At 36.9% G+C, this 16,784-nt stretch overlaps 1 protein-coding gene across 2 annotated transcripts in view; it reads right to left on the bottom strand.

Annotated features, from left to right (window-relative positions):
- VPS50 (VPS50 subunit of EARP/GARPII complex) overlaps nt 1-16,784 on the bottom strand; it is a 130,955-nt gene that overhangs the window by 31,827 nt on the left and 82,344 nt on the right. For both annotated transcript variants that reach the window (XM_036113279.2, XM_036113280.2), the window contains 3 exons: nt 11,673-11,849; nt 8,704-8,822; nt 6,452-6,558 (listed from right to left, as the gene is read on the bottom strand). In XM_036113279.2, the coding sequence (XP_035969172.1) occupies nt 6,452-6,558; nt 8,704-8,822; nt 11,673-11,849 (403 nt within the window). The remainder of the gene's footprint in view (nt 1-6,451; nt 6,559-8,703; nt 8,823-11,672; nt 11,850-16,784) is intronic.

Below are 16,784 nucleotides of genomic sequence, written 5' to 3'. Positions count from 1 at the left end.
AAATCCTATAGCAGAAAAATATGGGAGGGAAAAAGAGAATATGGAAGGGCTCCTAAAGATTTCAAAAGTGATTTTTAAAGTTAAAAATTGAAGAAAATAAATGAAAAAAGGAAGTCTTCTAGAAGGTACAGCAAAAAGACAAAAATATGGAAAACATTAGAGAAAATATGGGAGACAAGAAGGGGCCAATCTAAGGGACTAAACATTGGAGCAACAGGAAATCAAAGAAAAAAGAGGGTAGAGAAAATGGGGAGGTGGAAATCATCAAATAAATAGTAGTATTAGTCACAACTGAGGAGCACAAGAGCTTTCAGACTGAAAGGGTCACGAACTACCCAACACACTTAATGAAAAATAACTCACACCTGGACAGATCACTAGAGAATTCTGAAATCTCAAGGGAATAAATACTAAAAGCTTTCAGAGAGAGAGAAGAAAGAAATTCATCTATGGTAAAATGAACAGAGAACACTAGAGGTTTCAACTTTCTAAGGCAAAATAATTCTTAATCTACAATTCTATACACAGCTAAATTGTCATTCAGTGAAAGGGCAGAATACAGACATATTCAGACTGACAAGAATTCAAAACATTTACCCTCTCATCACCCTTTTCTGAGAAATTACAACTAGTAGAAAGGCAAACAGAAACAGACCAAGAAATTGCCTGCAGGCTGGTGGCAGGGAGACTGGGGATAGGAGAATGCTGCTTTTCATCACGACCTCTTCTTTACTATTTACTGTGTTACGGTGAGAATACTACCTTAATAAAAATGTAGAAGCATGGCTCTGAAGTTAGCCGGCCTAGTTTAAAAAACACGGCCAGTGGATTAAGATGTGGTTCATTCAGATGCACTTCACCTTCCCTTTCTTCCCTTCTAGAGTGCCCTAGAGAGGAGAGGTGAAAGGAGTGGACACAGTGTGCTTTGAAAACACGGAGCAAGGTTATTTAATACCCAGATTGATGCCAGACTGGCCAGCACCCCAGAAGGGAGGGCCTCAGGCCCCTTGCTAAGAGGGCTCTTGGCTTCATGTAAGAAAGAATACAGGAGCAAGCCATTTAGAGGAAGGGACAAAGATTTATTAAGCATAGAAGTAAGAAAGCGACTACTTTATAGACAAGGTAACAGTCTCTCCTCCCAGGTGAGGAAGAGGACCCCCCCTTTGACTCTAACAAAGGGTTTTATAAGTTTTATTTAAGTTAGCTAATGGTATAGGGAGGGGTTTACTCTTTAACTTTGGGTTTATCATTCACATCGGGCAGTTAGTTTTTCCATTATCTTAAGGTTATGGAATTACCCACAGGGAGCAATTTTAAGAATGTCCAGGCTGTATGGCTTTTACTGCCAGAGGGAGTGGGTCTTACGGTTTTCCGTGAGTATGATCTTATGATTCTTCATGACCTACTGACTTTTAGGTTAAGGTTCAGCCTAAAACCAAAATGACTTTACTTTGGTGAACCTGTCTTCCAAGCCTCCCTTCCCTCCTGTCTCAAGATAACTGACAAAAGCATCTCTTCCCAAATAATCATCTGCGAGAAGTTCTTATTCTTGCTTCTAACCTATACTGTAACCTCTCTGAACTTTGTCTAGGTAGAAGAATTAACTTTCCCAATTTCCTCTACTGGTTGTGAAGCATGAAAAGAGCCTCCTGGCTCTAGGATCAGACAATCTGGGTTCTACCAGTTAGCAGCTGTGAGACATTAAGGCAAGTTATTTATCTCTGGGCTTTAATGATTCGTACATAAAAAGGGTACTGTGAAGAATTCATGAGAAAATACATGTAGAGTGTTTACATAGCCTATAACAAGGGAACAAGAACTCTTAGCTACTGCTGTTATTTTAAAATAATTATAGTTATGATGAATGCAATAAGGGAGAATTATAGAGTGCTATGTAAAAGAAACCTAACCTGATGAGGAAAAGCTTCACAAGGGAAGCGCTGTTTAAACTATTATCCTAAAATCTGGACCAGGAGTCCAGTACACTCATGGGGAGAAGCCACAGGAAACCAACCAAAGAACAGCATGGAGGAGAACTAGAACCAAGAGGAACAGTGGGCCTGCCTTACCCAGCTCGTCAGCAGGGGGCACAGAGAGCCATGCCATCACCACCTGAAAGGTGTCCCGGGGAAATTCAATTAGTGAGCCCCACTCCTATGCAGAGGAGTAAATACCAGGGTACAGAGAAGGCGCTGAAAGTGTGTGTTCCTCCACTATGGATCAGGACAAGAGAGGAAGAAAATGTGTTTCTCCAATAGTTGAGATGTTAAAAACTAAGGTTTGTCAGTCCCGTACATTGGGCACCTATGAAAGTGAAAAGTGCTTGGCTGTATGCTCTATATGCTGCAAAGGTGACTCCAACTCCAAATGTTTTCATCTGTAGGAGATGACAACCTGATGGGGAAGAGCAAGAACAGAATCCAAGCTGGAAGGATGTTCATTATTTTTATTACAGTACAGTAAGTTGAGACATCATCAATGGATATAAACAGCACATAAAAGTGAACTAGAAATGCTATAAATGAGGCATAAAGGAAAGGAAGGAAAAGTCAGTTCAGCTCAAACAATCTAGAAAAACGCATTGAACAATGTAAGTGAGGACCAGAGTAAAAAATTAGTAAGCTAAGTCCTTAGCTTTTATTCCATTCTTTGAGAGCTTTTAATCGATTATTTTATTCTATTATTCTATCACTGTATTGTTATTTATTTTTATTATTGTTTGTATATTCTTAGCCCCACCCCCAAATCTCCAATATCATTTTCTTGTACATTGTACTCAAGGATGACACTTGGATCATTCTCTCAAAATATCATGTTGTATATACAGCTACCAGCTCAGAAAGTGTTTTAAAACTGTTTAAAAATATCTCATATAAATGACAAAAGTATTTTTAGAGAAATAGATATATTGGAATGTAATCTAAACAATGATAAATTTTTTCCTTAAACATTGCATATGAAAATATTAAGTTTCTTAAAAGATAACTTTATTCTGGTTTCATGTTAAATCTGGATGCATGATGTGCTGGTGTGTTATTTTTTCAGCTGCTAATGTAATAAATTTATCCTACGGTCTGTAGTTTTTACAAGCATGGATTTTGGCAACCTATCATACCTGCTCAAGTGAGAGCTGCCTCCAGGAGAGAGAACTTTGAATAGCAAGGCTATTTCAGTGATGAGACACATTCCTTAAAATTTCTCTGCCTCTGTCTGCAAGAAATTGTCAGGCTGACAGAATTTTCTCTATACACAAGCAAGGATTCTGATTAGTTCTCTGCACTTGTGAACGGCTCCCTGGGCCTTTCTAACAGATTTAGGTACCACCTGGGGCTGGGAAGCCCCATTAACACTTTTTTGTTTAATCTCTCCTAATTACCTGCCAAATAAATACTACTTGAAAAGGACATTTTAAATATGCCTTTAGTGTTCTAAAATGTGCCTCCCAACTATTGAATAATTAGTTCCTTCATCTTCCCAGGCACCCAAAATGAATCAATCTTATTTACACAACTGTACTTCTGGCTTTGTAAGAAGAGACATTACCTTTGCCAGTTTATTATCTTCAAGCACCTCTATGCAATAACAGGGGATAGAATAACATTTACTGGTTGGAGACGCCTTAGTGAGTGGTTCTCTTAAAGCTCTATTTTATGAATATGTACAAACTGAAGATAAAGACATCCCAGGGAGAGAAAGTGGTGGGCATAAAAGTCTAGTGGAGGGAATAATGGAAGCACCTAATCCCAGCTCTAAATGGGAAGATGGGAGAGTTAAAAGCATAGTAGGCATTGTTTCCTAATTGCAATTCTAGTAAAAGATCTGGTGGTGGTGAAGGCTGAAATTAAAATGGTTAGATTCTCTTCACTGAGTAAGGTTTTATTCAGGCTGTTCTGCTTTATAGGGCTGACACACCAAAGGCCCCTAAAAATGCAACTTTTCCCAGTTGCTTAAATCCACTATTAGAAAACAATGTCCACTATGTCAATGAGTAATCCTTAGATAAGAATTTGTTGTTACTGACTTCTGAATTTAGCACCAATAGCACATTTCTATCGTTATTCGATCCCCTTCTTACATAATGAGAAGAGCAGAATGCATTGTTTCATTTCCTTATGTCTACCAAGAATTGAAGATTTGCATTTGTTGTCTGCATTTAACTGAATGAAACGTGATTTCCCCCTCCTCAATTTTGTGTTAGCCTTATTTTTGATTTGATTCTACTAAATATGTCTTTTAGAGTAAAAGCAACAGGATGACCTCTAGCTCTTTTTGAACTAGGTGAAGTAAAAAATATAAACCACCACTTCCATGGGGTTGATTGTACTATTTTCCCCAATTATCTCCACCCACTCCCCTTCCCTGTAAGAAGATTATGCATCCTTGTCCAATGCCCTGAACTTGTAGTGCCCTCCTGGGGCAGAAGCATACTTCTCTCTCCAATAGTTAAGCCTGACTTGCCATGGCCAGGGACTTATGGCGGAGGAAGTCAGGGTGCCACATCAGAGCGGAAGCCTTAAGAGTCATTACATGGTTCAGCTCTTGCTCTTTTCTCCATGTTCCAAACTGGTGCTATTTTTTCAGCCTGCATCTCAGAATGACACATGGAACAGAAGAAGTAAGGTGATCAGGAGCCAACATGCATCATGTAAACTTTTGTGGTTGAAAGTCACTCATCGGGGCGCCTGGGTGGCTCAGTTGGTTAAGCAACTACCTTCAGCTCAGGTCATGATCCCAGGGTCCTGGGATCAAGCCCTGCATGGGGCTCCCTGCTCCTCCCTCTCCCTCTGCCTGCTGCTCCCCACTGCTTGTGCTCTCTCTCTCTGTCAAATACATAAATAAAATCTTAAAAAAAAAAAAAAAAAAAAGCCACTCATGTGTTACAGTGGTTTGTTCCTTCAACATAACCAGGCAAAAGATGAATTCATTAAACTACATCTCAAGCAGCATGTTCAGAAACCAAAAACTACATTGAGTCCAAAAGGCTGAGGAGGATGACCAGGATTTTGGAATATTTATCAGTGAGAACCACATGAGGAAAATGAGCACACTCACCCTGAAGAATGAACTGGGGGAGCATAAGGGAAGAAGGACAGTATAACTACCACCCACACCTGAAAAGTCATCACAGGGAAGAGTAGGAGAAAAAAGTATAGATTTACTCTTTTTGCTTTTAAAGGTGTAGCTGAGACCAACAGAATTACAGAGAAAAAAGAAATTCTGGTTTATCATAAGGAGGAGATTTCTACCAATTAAATCAGTCTAATAGTAGAATGAGTAGTCCTACAAAATAATAATGTATCCACGGACTGCGAGACATGAAACAAAGGCTAGCTGGCCACTACAACTTGGGGGCATTAGATAAAGAAATCCTAGTTTTACAGGCATTTATAGCAGGTGAGCTCTCAGAACCCTTCCAGTTTCCGTTCTATAAATTCCACAGAGTAACTAGAAAAGCTAATTTCCCTGGCAATGATCAGCCAAAAAACACTTTTTAGAATCTGTCATTTTTCTGTGTGTCATGAAAATATATACTTTTCCTTTTCCTGCCAACTCATTACTTCTTTTCCACCATTTTTCCTAAAGAAACTGGGACTTCTAAGAAACATTTTTGTCTGCTTTACCCTATTCATTAACAGAATTTAGAAATTATCTTCAAGAACACAGACCATTTTATCAGAGCCAAGAGTAATCAAACTAGAGAGCAGGACATTATCATCTCCATATAAACAGAATACGGAGATTTTTTTTTTTTTTAATAGAACACATTACAATTCCTGACTGGTATAGATGACTTAATTAATTTGAGAAGATATCTCTATAACTTATTTGTCAAATGTACAGACTTGTGAGATATAAAGGTTAAGATGGCATATAAAATGCTGAAATACTGACATTAAAAATTCCACATCATCTTCAAACCTAAGTATTTTAAATGGCATTTCTTCATGTTATTTGCCTTCTACAAAATCATCAATAGAGGTCTTATCTGTAATAAGAACAACTCTTCCTATGGTGTGAACATTCAGCTTATAGAACTCTTGTGTCTGAAAATACCAGAGAATCACTATTCACTCTGCCTATTTGACAGGAAGATTGTGAAGATCAATGAAACAATTAAGCACAAAATATTGTGTAAATGTAAAACGGGTACTATCATCATCCTACATATACCTCCAACTCACATAGAGAATTTTTCATTACATTTCAATTAATTGAAATATTTTAGAAAAAGTAGAAGACACAAATACTAAGTAGTTAACCAAAAAATAAAAACTAACATTGTTAGTATTATACTATTTGAACAATTATGATGAGAAAGCACTGACATATGACAATATTAAAACCTTCCTTATGGTGGGCACTGCAGTGTACAATGAAAACCCCAATAAAGTAACAAAAGTAGACTGATTTAACTAATAATGTTTTTTTTTCTTAAAAGGTGGCTACTTACCAACAAGTCTTATTACATTCAATGTTGTATTTGTTAAGATGGGTGCATTCACTTTATTTAGACTATAATCTGACTTCTTCCTGCTTTTTAGAGTTTCTCTAGAAACGCTTAATATGGAAAAACAAAACAGAGTTGCAATTAGGGTTGTCAACTAGTAAATCAGTAAGTTATTCCAATTAGGATCTATCTTTCATTCACTAATTAGTTACTGAAACTGTTACCGTGTGTCAGGTGGGGATATAGAAATGATCCTCCTGTCCTTATAGAGCTTACAGCCCAGAGGGGAAGAGAAATTCGTAAGTAAAGAAATAAAGTACCATACTGTACTTCTTTGATTCTAAGACATTCATTATCAACCATTAAAAGAAGCTATGTCACTTAAAAAAACAAAACAAAACAAAAAACAGATGTTCCAGGGAAATTATATATCAAATGTACCAAGTATCCTGATTTCAGACTTATAAATATGAAAAAATACCCTCCTTAGAACCTAAATCTAATATCTAAAGTATAGGGGAAGATGATAGAGTCTGGGGTTGGGGACGACACCAGGTTCAAAGAAAAAATTGAAGTTATATGGTAAGTACACAAAAAAAGGGGACAACATGTAATAAGGTCAGAGGTAGGAGAAGTGAGTGTGCTCAGAGAAGCACAAAGAATTCACATGGAGAATGAGTGGGTTGAGGGAAAAGTGACACGAAAAGAGGTAAAGAAAGGCCAGATCACTGAAGGCAATCAAATCTAAAGAGTATGAACCTAACCCTGAATGCAAATTTTAACCAGGAAAATGACATGAGCAAATTTGTATATAAGAAAAAAAAAACTGAAATTTGTATCCAAGAGGGATTAGGAGGGGGCAAAACTAGAGACAGAAAGCCAAGGTAAGGGGGCTGAGCCAATAATCTGGCACAGAGAGGATTTTTGCATGAACCTGGATGGTAGCAGTGAAATACAAAAAATTTTGATAAATTCAAGAGATACTTTGAAGTTGGAATTGATACTAACTGACTGAATGCAGTTCGTAGTTTATATTATTCATAGTTCTTAGAGGTAAGTTAGGACAGTTTAGGAGGGTAACTGTCTGTATAACATTACCAAAAATGCAAATATATACACATATATTGGCAGACACTATCCTACACGTTCATTTCAGTTAGAGCTTTTCTTTCAGCCAAAATATACCCAAAACATCCAATGAAGAAGTCCAACAAAAACAGTTCTATTCTGTTCATAATGGACCATAGATGGATTTAAACATCACACATACATGAAAACCAATGGAAACAATTTTTCCCAGTTCATATATCTACAATCACATGAGTTGCTCATTTTTGAAGAGAGAGATTATATCAATCAGGGTTTCAAATTAATTAGGTACTAACTAGGTACTTTGGGGGCAAAATATACTTAAATCTATCATTAAAATTTAAGTATATTTGTGGTCACTAAATGTCTGATACTTAGTCATGAAATTAACTCACTTGCATATAAGAATCAGGCCCATTTAACAGGGAGAAGGTGACAAAAAATTCTTATGTAATTATCATAGTTTTTGAAGAGGACACTTTATCACGGAAATAAAAGAACGAAAGAACCTTAACAGAAGGCCCAAATAGTGAATGTAATTGACCCTGGAAAGATGAGTGGAGACTTTCTGTATTTACTAGATTGAGGTAGGAATTCCACATGCAAGACAAATAACTACTTTCCTCCTTGAGGTTTTCTAACCTACGTGAAGCAGGAATTGCCTCCAAAGGCAGTACTGATTTTACAAATCAGAAGTTTGTTTTTCTGCAAAAACCACTGCTCTCTAAATTAAGAGCTCTTTGATTATGCCCAATATCAAAAAACTACATTTTCAAACTTTCAGCAATTTAAAACATATTGACTTGTCACATGACATCAAAAGCTACCGAAATATTTAATTTTTTTTCCCTAACATTTAAAGGAAATCCTTTATTTAAATGCATAACATAGGGGCGCCTGGGTGGCTCAGTTGGTTGGGCGACTGCCTTCGGCTCAGGTCATGATCCTGGAGTCCCGGGATCGAGTCCCGCATCGGGCTCCGTGCTCGGCGGGGAGTCTGCTTCTCCCTCTGACCCTCCTCCCTCTCACGCTCTCTGTCTCTCATTCTCTCTCAAATAAATAAATAAATAAATCTTTAAAAAAATAAAAAAAATAAAAATAAAAAAAAAAAAATAATAAATGCATAACATAAAATATGAAATACCATACAACCTAAGAACAATTACCTTTTCACAGGCGCATCACCTGTTTGCTCATCCACATAATCTCGTTTCAGTTCCTCAGGAACATCACTGTCACTGTCATACTCCTGATAGGCACTTTTTTCTTGTTCATCAGATTCATACTGAAGAAAACACAGTATATTCAACAATGAGTATGAAAAGCCAACATTTCTTGGAGTCTTTCAACACAATAAGAGTATCCAATTTTTAAGAAGTAGTTTAGGGAAGAAAGTTCTTAATAACTCATCTCTAATTTTGCCATCAAGAATATTAACTTTCCATTTTCTTCTTCTTCACCCATCTTAACCATCAAAAGAAAAAAAGGAAAATAAAATACATTTTATGCCTACAAAAGCTCCTAAATGTCTCCCCCAAAAATCAAATCTCCATATAAAGAAAACAAACAAACAAACAAACACAAACATCATGCTAGGCCTTTAGGAGAGGAAAAGAGTGTACATTTGACCAAAAAACAACAACAACAACAACAACAAAACCTCTTCTCTTCCTCCATGTGGTTTCATCATACTTACTTCCATTTTGCTAATTCACTATAAAGAGGCTGAGTATACAATTCTGGCACCGTGGAAATGTTAATTCAGCGTAATAAACTCTCACAACACACATGCTAATGTCCTAATTCATTATGATGAGATTTAATTCCAAGGGAGCCTTAGAAAATTACACTGAGCACTGAGGGACTACTGAGAGCAAGGACGAAAATGGCGGATTTCCTCCTGAGAGGAAGGGTGACTTCCTAACACTGTCATCGTCTTTATGGCAACATGGCCCCATGACAGCATGGGGGGACAGTGGAGTCCATGCACAGGAAAGAAAGCAGCAGCAGCATTATCGCTTAATATTATAAATTAATATGATTAAATCATGGCTAACATTTCTTGTGTTAAGTGCTAAGTGCTTTCATAAATTTTCTCACTGAATCTTCAGAACAATTCTGTAACAAAGTTTATCCCCATATGCCAGTTGAGGAGACGAGTATGAAGACAACATGAAAAGAAGTTGGTCCCCTAATTCAAAAACCATTTTTTGAGAGCTTAAAGCAGTGTGATAGGTCATAGTAAGATGTGGACCCTGACTCTGGAAAGATTAGATCACACATTAATAACTGCAAATGAGCATTCCAGGCATTCTCATCCGCCTGTACACACTGTGATCCTAATAACCTTCAGAAAGGGGATCCACACAAACCAGGCTCACCTGGCTATAACAAAAAGCTTCACAATTCCACAGTACAAGAGATCATCATTTTTGAGGATTCTGTATTTTTGCAAATTTCTGTACTTGCTAAATTTTATTTGTAACCCCAACATTGATACTTTGTGACACTTTCACAGTCAAACATGGATATGTACAGAGTATGCAGAAACTTTTGAGTTATCCAACATGCACGTTCCTAGCTGAGTGCAGACAAGGTGACGCTCTGCCTTCTTGCTTCAGCTTTCCTACTTAAACACATGTCCTTTTCATAGTCTAGTGCCACATTTAAAAAAACATGTGTGGTTTTTGCTGGTGATTTCCCTGTTTAGAAAGGCCCCTAAGTGTAGGACTAAAGTTTTGTCTAGTGTTCCTAAGTGCAAGACTGTAATATGCCTTATGGCAAAAATACATGTATTAGATAAGCTTCATTTCAGGCAGGAATTCTAGTGCTGTTGACTGTGGGTTCAATGTCCAATACTATATATTAACTTAGGTGTCTTCAAGCAAAAATACACATAAAACAAGGTTATACACTGATCAGTTGATGAAAATGTTGTGATCAAAGGCTCACAGAAACCTAATCCTGTATTTCACTTAGGAACAATAGTTCTGTATTTGCTAATTCAGTGTTCAGAGGGACTTCATAGAACACAACTGCCACGAATAATGAGAATCGAATGTTATGTGAGATTTAAATTAGCAAATTACCAGTACAGAGGGATATATTATTTCCAAAATATTGAAAAGACTTTTAATTCCTTCCAGTTTAGTGTACTTTAGAGAGGCAAAGTGTCACTAAGAATCACTAAATTGTAATTGTAAATATGGCTTATTATGAAATAATTTCTACTTCATGATAAAACATGACAACAATACACGTTCATGGCAATATTTTTTAAAATTATATCTTCACCAAACAAAAAAGAAAATGCCAAAACTAAAATACATACACAAATTCAACAGATTTTCATCAAATCTGAACAGTTTTCACTTCAGCTTCATCAAATCTAAAACAAAAACCATACAGGGTCCCCTGGAAATGATGAAGATCAGAAGGACCCATCCAAATTAAATACTATAAAAACACAGATAACTGTGAAGTAAACATTCACTCATTGTAAATATAGGAAAACTGAGGGTCACAGAGTTAAAATAAGTTGCCAAGGGCCACACAGTTAATAAATAATAAAGGTGATATTTATTCAACTGCCTTAAAATCCTTTCCATTAACTCACACAACCTAAGTTACATTATGTTTTTTGAGCTGCTCAAAGTGTTAAAACATTGTACTTCTAAATCCTAAAAACATCCCTGCTGGGTAACCAGGTAAGATGTTACTCTCTCTCAGATAAAGGGACATGGAATAAAATAATTCAGATGTCCAAGAGTGGAGTTGAGAACTAAGTGCAAATGATCTATTCCCTCATCCATCTATCCAACAAATCACAGAAATATGCAGTGAATAAACTATACTCCTATGTGATATAGTAATCTAGTAAGAACATACAGCAATCTAATAAGAGCACAAAGTAAACATAAGGGCAAAATGTTTTTTTCAAAAGGACTTTTCAACAAAGCATGTTGCAGAGCCATTACTGTACAAGTGGGATCACAGGTATATAAGCATATAGGTGGGAAGGTGGGTGGTAAATGGATAAATAAATCTAGCTAATTACCTTGCTCCCTGGGTAGAACACTTTTCAATAAGAAAATCTCACTTATGTTCCACATTAGGTTTTAAAAACACTACATACCCCGTTAGAAGCCAGGACATCTTCTGTTTCTTCATCTTTGTGGTTGGCCTGGATTTCAAATGGATTCCCATCACTACAGTACTGCTCAAACAAGGTCACTGTTTTTGAGGATGTTGAGGCTGGCTGCTTACTAGGTGAAACTGATGGGGAACGAGACTGTTCCATGAATTTAAATTCCTAGACATTAAAAAAAGGAGCCAGATACCTTTTAACAACAATAATAAAATTCAAGTACATAACATATTCCATCAATATAAATGTTGAGTTAGTGGAAAAAAAATAATCCTGATTGATCAGGTTATTCACTTTTAAATCTTGGAAGTTGTCTGAAAGCACAAACTTGAAAATATGTGCTCAAAGGTTTGCCTAAAGACAACTCAGCTGCTGGTATCACTTTAAAAAGTGTTATCTGCATCAAGCTGCTTCTGGCTTAGTTTACAGAACTGCACAGAAAATTTCTGAAAATAAATTTGAATCCTAAAAATTTTAGCATAGCAGCAAAGACCTAGTAGAATATGATTTTAAGCAATAAAAAGGCCACAATAAAGATTAATCATTGTTAATAATAATTAATTATATGTTTATACCATTTAAGGTACTGTATTCTGTAAAAACACATTAGAATCTTTGTTATATTGATGTCTATAAACTTTCATTTCTTTTTCTTCATACACCTACAAGTAGACAACACAAACACACATGCTAAAGTCAAATGATCTGTCTTCCAGACCTAAGGTTTGCCATTAACCCATTAACTTCCTATATAATGTTGGGAATGTCTCTGTGCCTCAATTTCTACATCAATAAAATGAGAAAGTCAACCTCCAGTACAAGAACCACAATGCTAAAACTAAAGAGCTGTTCCCAGATGAGGAAACCAAAGTAGTCCAAAGGGATTCAGTGCCAGGTTCAAGACCACAGTGCTTATTAGTGGAAGAGATGGAATAATCTCTAAAGTTCCTTTGAGGGGCACCTGGGTGGCTCAATCAGTTAAGAATCTGCCTTCAGCTCAGGTCACGATCTCAGGGTCCTGGGATCGAGCCCCACATTGGGCTCCCTGCTCAGTGGGGAGCCTGCTTCTCCCTCTCCCTCTGCCTGCAGCTCCCCCTGCTTGTTCTCTCTCTGTCAAATAAATAAATAAAATCTTAAAAAAAAAAAAAGTTCCTTTGAATTACAAAACTCTTGATGATTTTTCATAAAAATCCGGTACACATTTTTCTTATACCTTTTAGTCTTTTTAATGTTAATCCCAAATTTAAAATCTTTCCTATTCAAAGATAATCTTAAAAATTACATATGTTTAAGTTTCAAATGATGTGTTTATTTTCTTTCTAAATTGCAGTTACACATAAAATCAGATCCATCATAATGCTCAAAAATTATGCCATTATTTTTATAATTCTAAACAGGGGGTGACTCTAATTTAATGAGATGATTTTTTTTAAAACCGAATCTACAGGAACACAGGTGTCAAGAGAACACTATCTCAGTTGTGAATAGTTTTCAAAGTAACTACTTTTTAAAATTGTTGTTAGAACACTTAACATGAGATCAACCCTCTTTTTTTTTTTTTTTAAAGACTTTATCCACCCATTTGACAGAGACACAGTGAGAGAGGGAACACAAGCAGGGGAGGTACGAGAGGGAGAAGCAGGCCTCCCGCTGAGCAGGGAGCCCGATGCGGGGCTCGATCCCAGGACCCTGGGATCATGACCTGAGCCAAAGACAGATGCTTAATGACTGAGCCACCCAGGCGCCCCTACCCTCTTTAAAAAAAAAAAAAAAAAAAAAAGATTTTATTTTTAATTAATTTCCACATCCAATATGGGGCTGAAACCCACAACCCCGAGATCAAGAGTTGCCTAATCCACTGACTGAGCTAGCCAGGCGCCCCAAGATCTATCTACTCTCTTAAAAAAATGTTAAGTGCATAATATGGTATTGTTAACTATAGGCAAAATCTTGTAAAACTCAAGGTAACTACTTTAAAGGAGATAATGCTTACTTGGATGGAAATATTTCAAATGTATCTTGTAAAAAACTGTTTGATAATTACACCAAGTATATGTGTTCATACATACAGACATAATTTGATGGTTAAGTAAAATTATTTAAATAGGGATTCTAAAATCAATGTTAGAATTCTAAATAATGTCAAGGAATCATCTTATTTAAGAATTCTAAAATAATGTTGGGGCGTCTGCGTGGCGCAACTGGTTGAGCATGCGACTCTTGGTTTCAGCTCAGATCGTGATCTCAAGGTTGTGAGACTGAGCCCTGCGTCAGGTTCCAAGTTCAGTGTGGAGTCTGCTTGAGTTTCTCCTTCTCCCGCTGCCTCTCCACCCACCCCTCAGCCCCCGTGCACCCTAGCTCTCTCTAAAATAAATAAACCTTAAAAAAAAAGAATTCTATATCAGACAAATTAGATTTTAAACCAAAGACTACAATAAGAGATGAGGAAGGACACTATATCATACTTAAAGGGTCTATCCAACAAGAAGATCTAACAATTGTAAATATCTATGCCCCTAACATGGGAGCAGCCAATTATATAAGCCAATTAATAACAAAAGCAAAGAAACACATCAACAACAATACAATAATAGTAGGGGACTTTAACAACCCCCTCACTGAAATGGACAGATCATCTAACCAAAACATCAACAAGGAAATAAAGACTTTAAATGACACACTGGACCAAACAGATTTCACAGATATATTCAGAACATTCCATCCCAAAGCAACAGAACACACATTCTTCTCTAGTGCCCATGGAACATTCTCCAGAATAGATCACATCCTAGGTCACAAATCAGGTCTCAACTGGTACCAAAGATTGGGATCATTCCCTGCCTATTTTCGGACCATAATGCTTTGGAACTAGAACTCAGTCACAAGAGGAAAGTCGGAAAGAACTCAAATACATGGAGGCTAAAGAGCATCCTACTGAAGAATGAATGGGTCAACCAGGAAATTAAAGAAGAATTAAAATAATTCATGGAAATCAATGAAAATGAAAACACAACTGTTCAAAATCTTTGGGATGCAGCGAAGGCAGTCCTAAGAGGAAAGTATATAACAATACAAGCCTTCCTCAAGAAACAAGAAAGGTCTCAAATACACAACCTAACCCTACACCTAAAGGAGCTGGAGAAAGAATAGCAAATAAAGTCTAAGCCCAGAAGGAGAAGAGAAATGATAAAGAACAGAGCAGAAATCAATTACATAGAAACCAAAAGAACAGTAGAACAGATCAACGAAACTAGGAGCTGGTTCTTTGAAAGAATTAATAAGATTGATAAACCCCTGGCCAGACTTATCAAAAAGAAAAGAAAAATGACCCAAATCAACAAAATCATGAATGAAAGAGGAGAGATCACAACCAACACCAAAGAAATACAAACAATTATAAGAACATATTATGAGCAACTATATGCCAGCAAATTAGATCATCTGGAAGAAATGGATGCATTCCTAGAGATGTATAAGCTACCAAAACGGAACCAGGAAGAAATAGAAAACCTGAACAGACCTATAACCACTAAGGAAATTGAAGCAGTCATCAAAAATCTCCCAACAAACAAAAGCACAGGGCCAGATGGCTTCCCAAGGGAATTCTACCAAACATTTCAAGAAGAATTAATACGTATTCTTCTAAAACTGTTCCAAAAAATAGAAATGGAAGGAAAACTTCCAAACTCGTTTTATGAGGCCATCATTACCTTGATCCCAAAACCAGACAAAGACCCTATCAAAAAGGAGAATTACAGACCAATATCCTTGATGAACATGGATGCAAAAATTCTCACCAAAATACTAGCCAATAGGATCCAACAGTACATTAAAAGGATTATTCACCACGACCAAGTGGGATTTATCCCTGGGCTGCAAGGTTGGTTCAACAACCACAAATGAATCAATGTGATACAATACATCAATAAAAGAAAGAACAAGAACCATATGATCCTCTCAATAGATGCAGAAAAAGCATTTGACAAAGTACAGCATCCTTTCTTGATCAAAACTCTTCAGAGTATAGGTATAGAGGGTACATACCTCAATATCATAAAAGCCATCTATGAAAAACCTACAGCAAATATCATTCTCAATGGGGAAAAACTGAGAGCTTTCCCCCTAAGGTCAGGAACGCGGCAGGGATGTCCACTATCACCACTGCTATTCATCATAGCACTAGAAGTCCTAGCCACAGCAATCAGACAACAAAAAGAAATAAAAGGCATCCAAATCGGCAAAGAAGTCAAACTCTCACTCTCTGCATTTGATATGATACTTTATGTGGAAAACCCAAAAGACTCCACCCCAAAACTGCTAGAACTCATACAGGAATTCAGTAAAGTGGCAGGATATAAAATCAATGCACAGAAATCAGTGGCATTCCTATACACCAACAACAAGACAGAAGAAAGAGAAATTAAGGAGTCGATCCCATTTACAATTGCACCCAAAACCATAGGATACCTAGGAATAAATCTAACCAAAGAGGCAAAGAATCTGTACTCAGAAAACGATAAAATACTCATGAAAGAAATTGAGGAAGACACAAAGAAATGGAAAAACGTTCCATGCTCATGGATTGGAAGAACAAATATTGTGAAGATGTCAATGCTACCTAGAGCAATCTACACATTTAATGCAATCCCTATCAAAATACCATCAACTTTTTTCAAAGAAAGGGAACAAATAATCCTAAAATTTGTATGGAACCAGAAAAGACCCCGAATAGCCGGAGGAATGTTGAAAAAGAAAAGCAAAGCCGGTGGCATCACAATTCTGGACTTCAAGCTCTATTACAAAGCTGTCATCATGAAGACAATATGGTACTGGCACAAAAACAGACACATAGATCAGTGGAACAGAATAGAGAGCCCAGAAATGGACCCTCAACTCTACGGTCAACTCATCTTCGACAAAACAGGAAAGAATGTCCAATGGAAAAAAGACAGTCTCTTCAACAAATGGTGTTGGGAAAACTGGACAGCCGCATGCAGAAGAATGAAACTGGACCATTTCCTTACACCACACACAAAAATAGACTCCAAATGGTTGAAAGACCTAAATGTGAGACAGGAGTCCATCAAAATCCTAAAGGAG

The sequence above is a fragment of the Halichoerus grypus genome, chromosome 12 (assembly GCF_964656455.1).
Source record: "Halichoerus grypus chromosome 12, mHalGry1.hap1.1, whole genome shotgun sequence".
In the NCBI taxonomy this organism is placed as follows: Eukaryota; Metazoa; Chordata; class Mammalia; order Carnivora; family Phocidae; genus Halichoerus; species Halichoerus grypus.
This window is presented reverse-complemented; position numbering and strand designations above follow the sequence as displayed.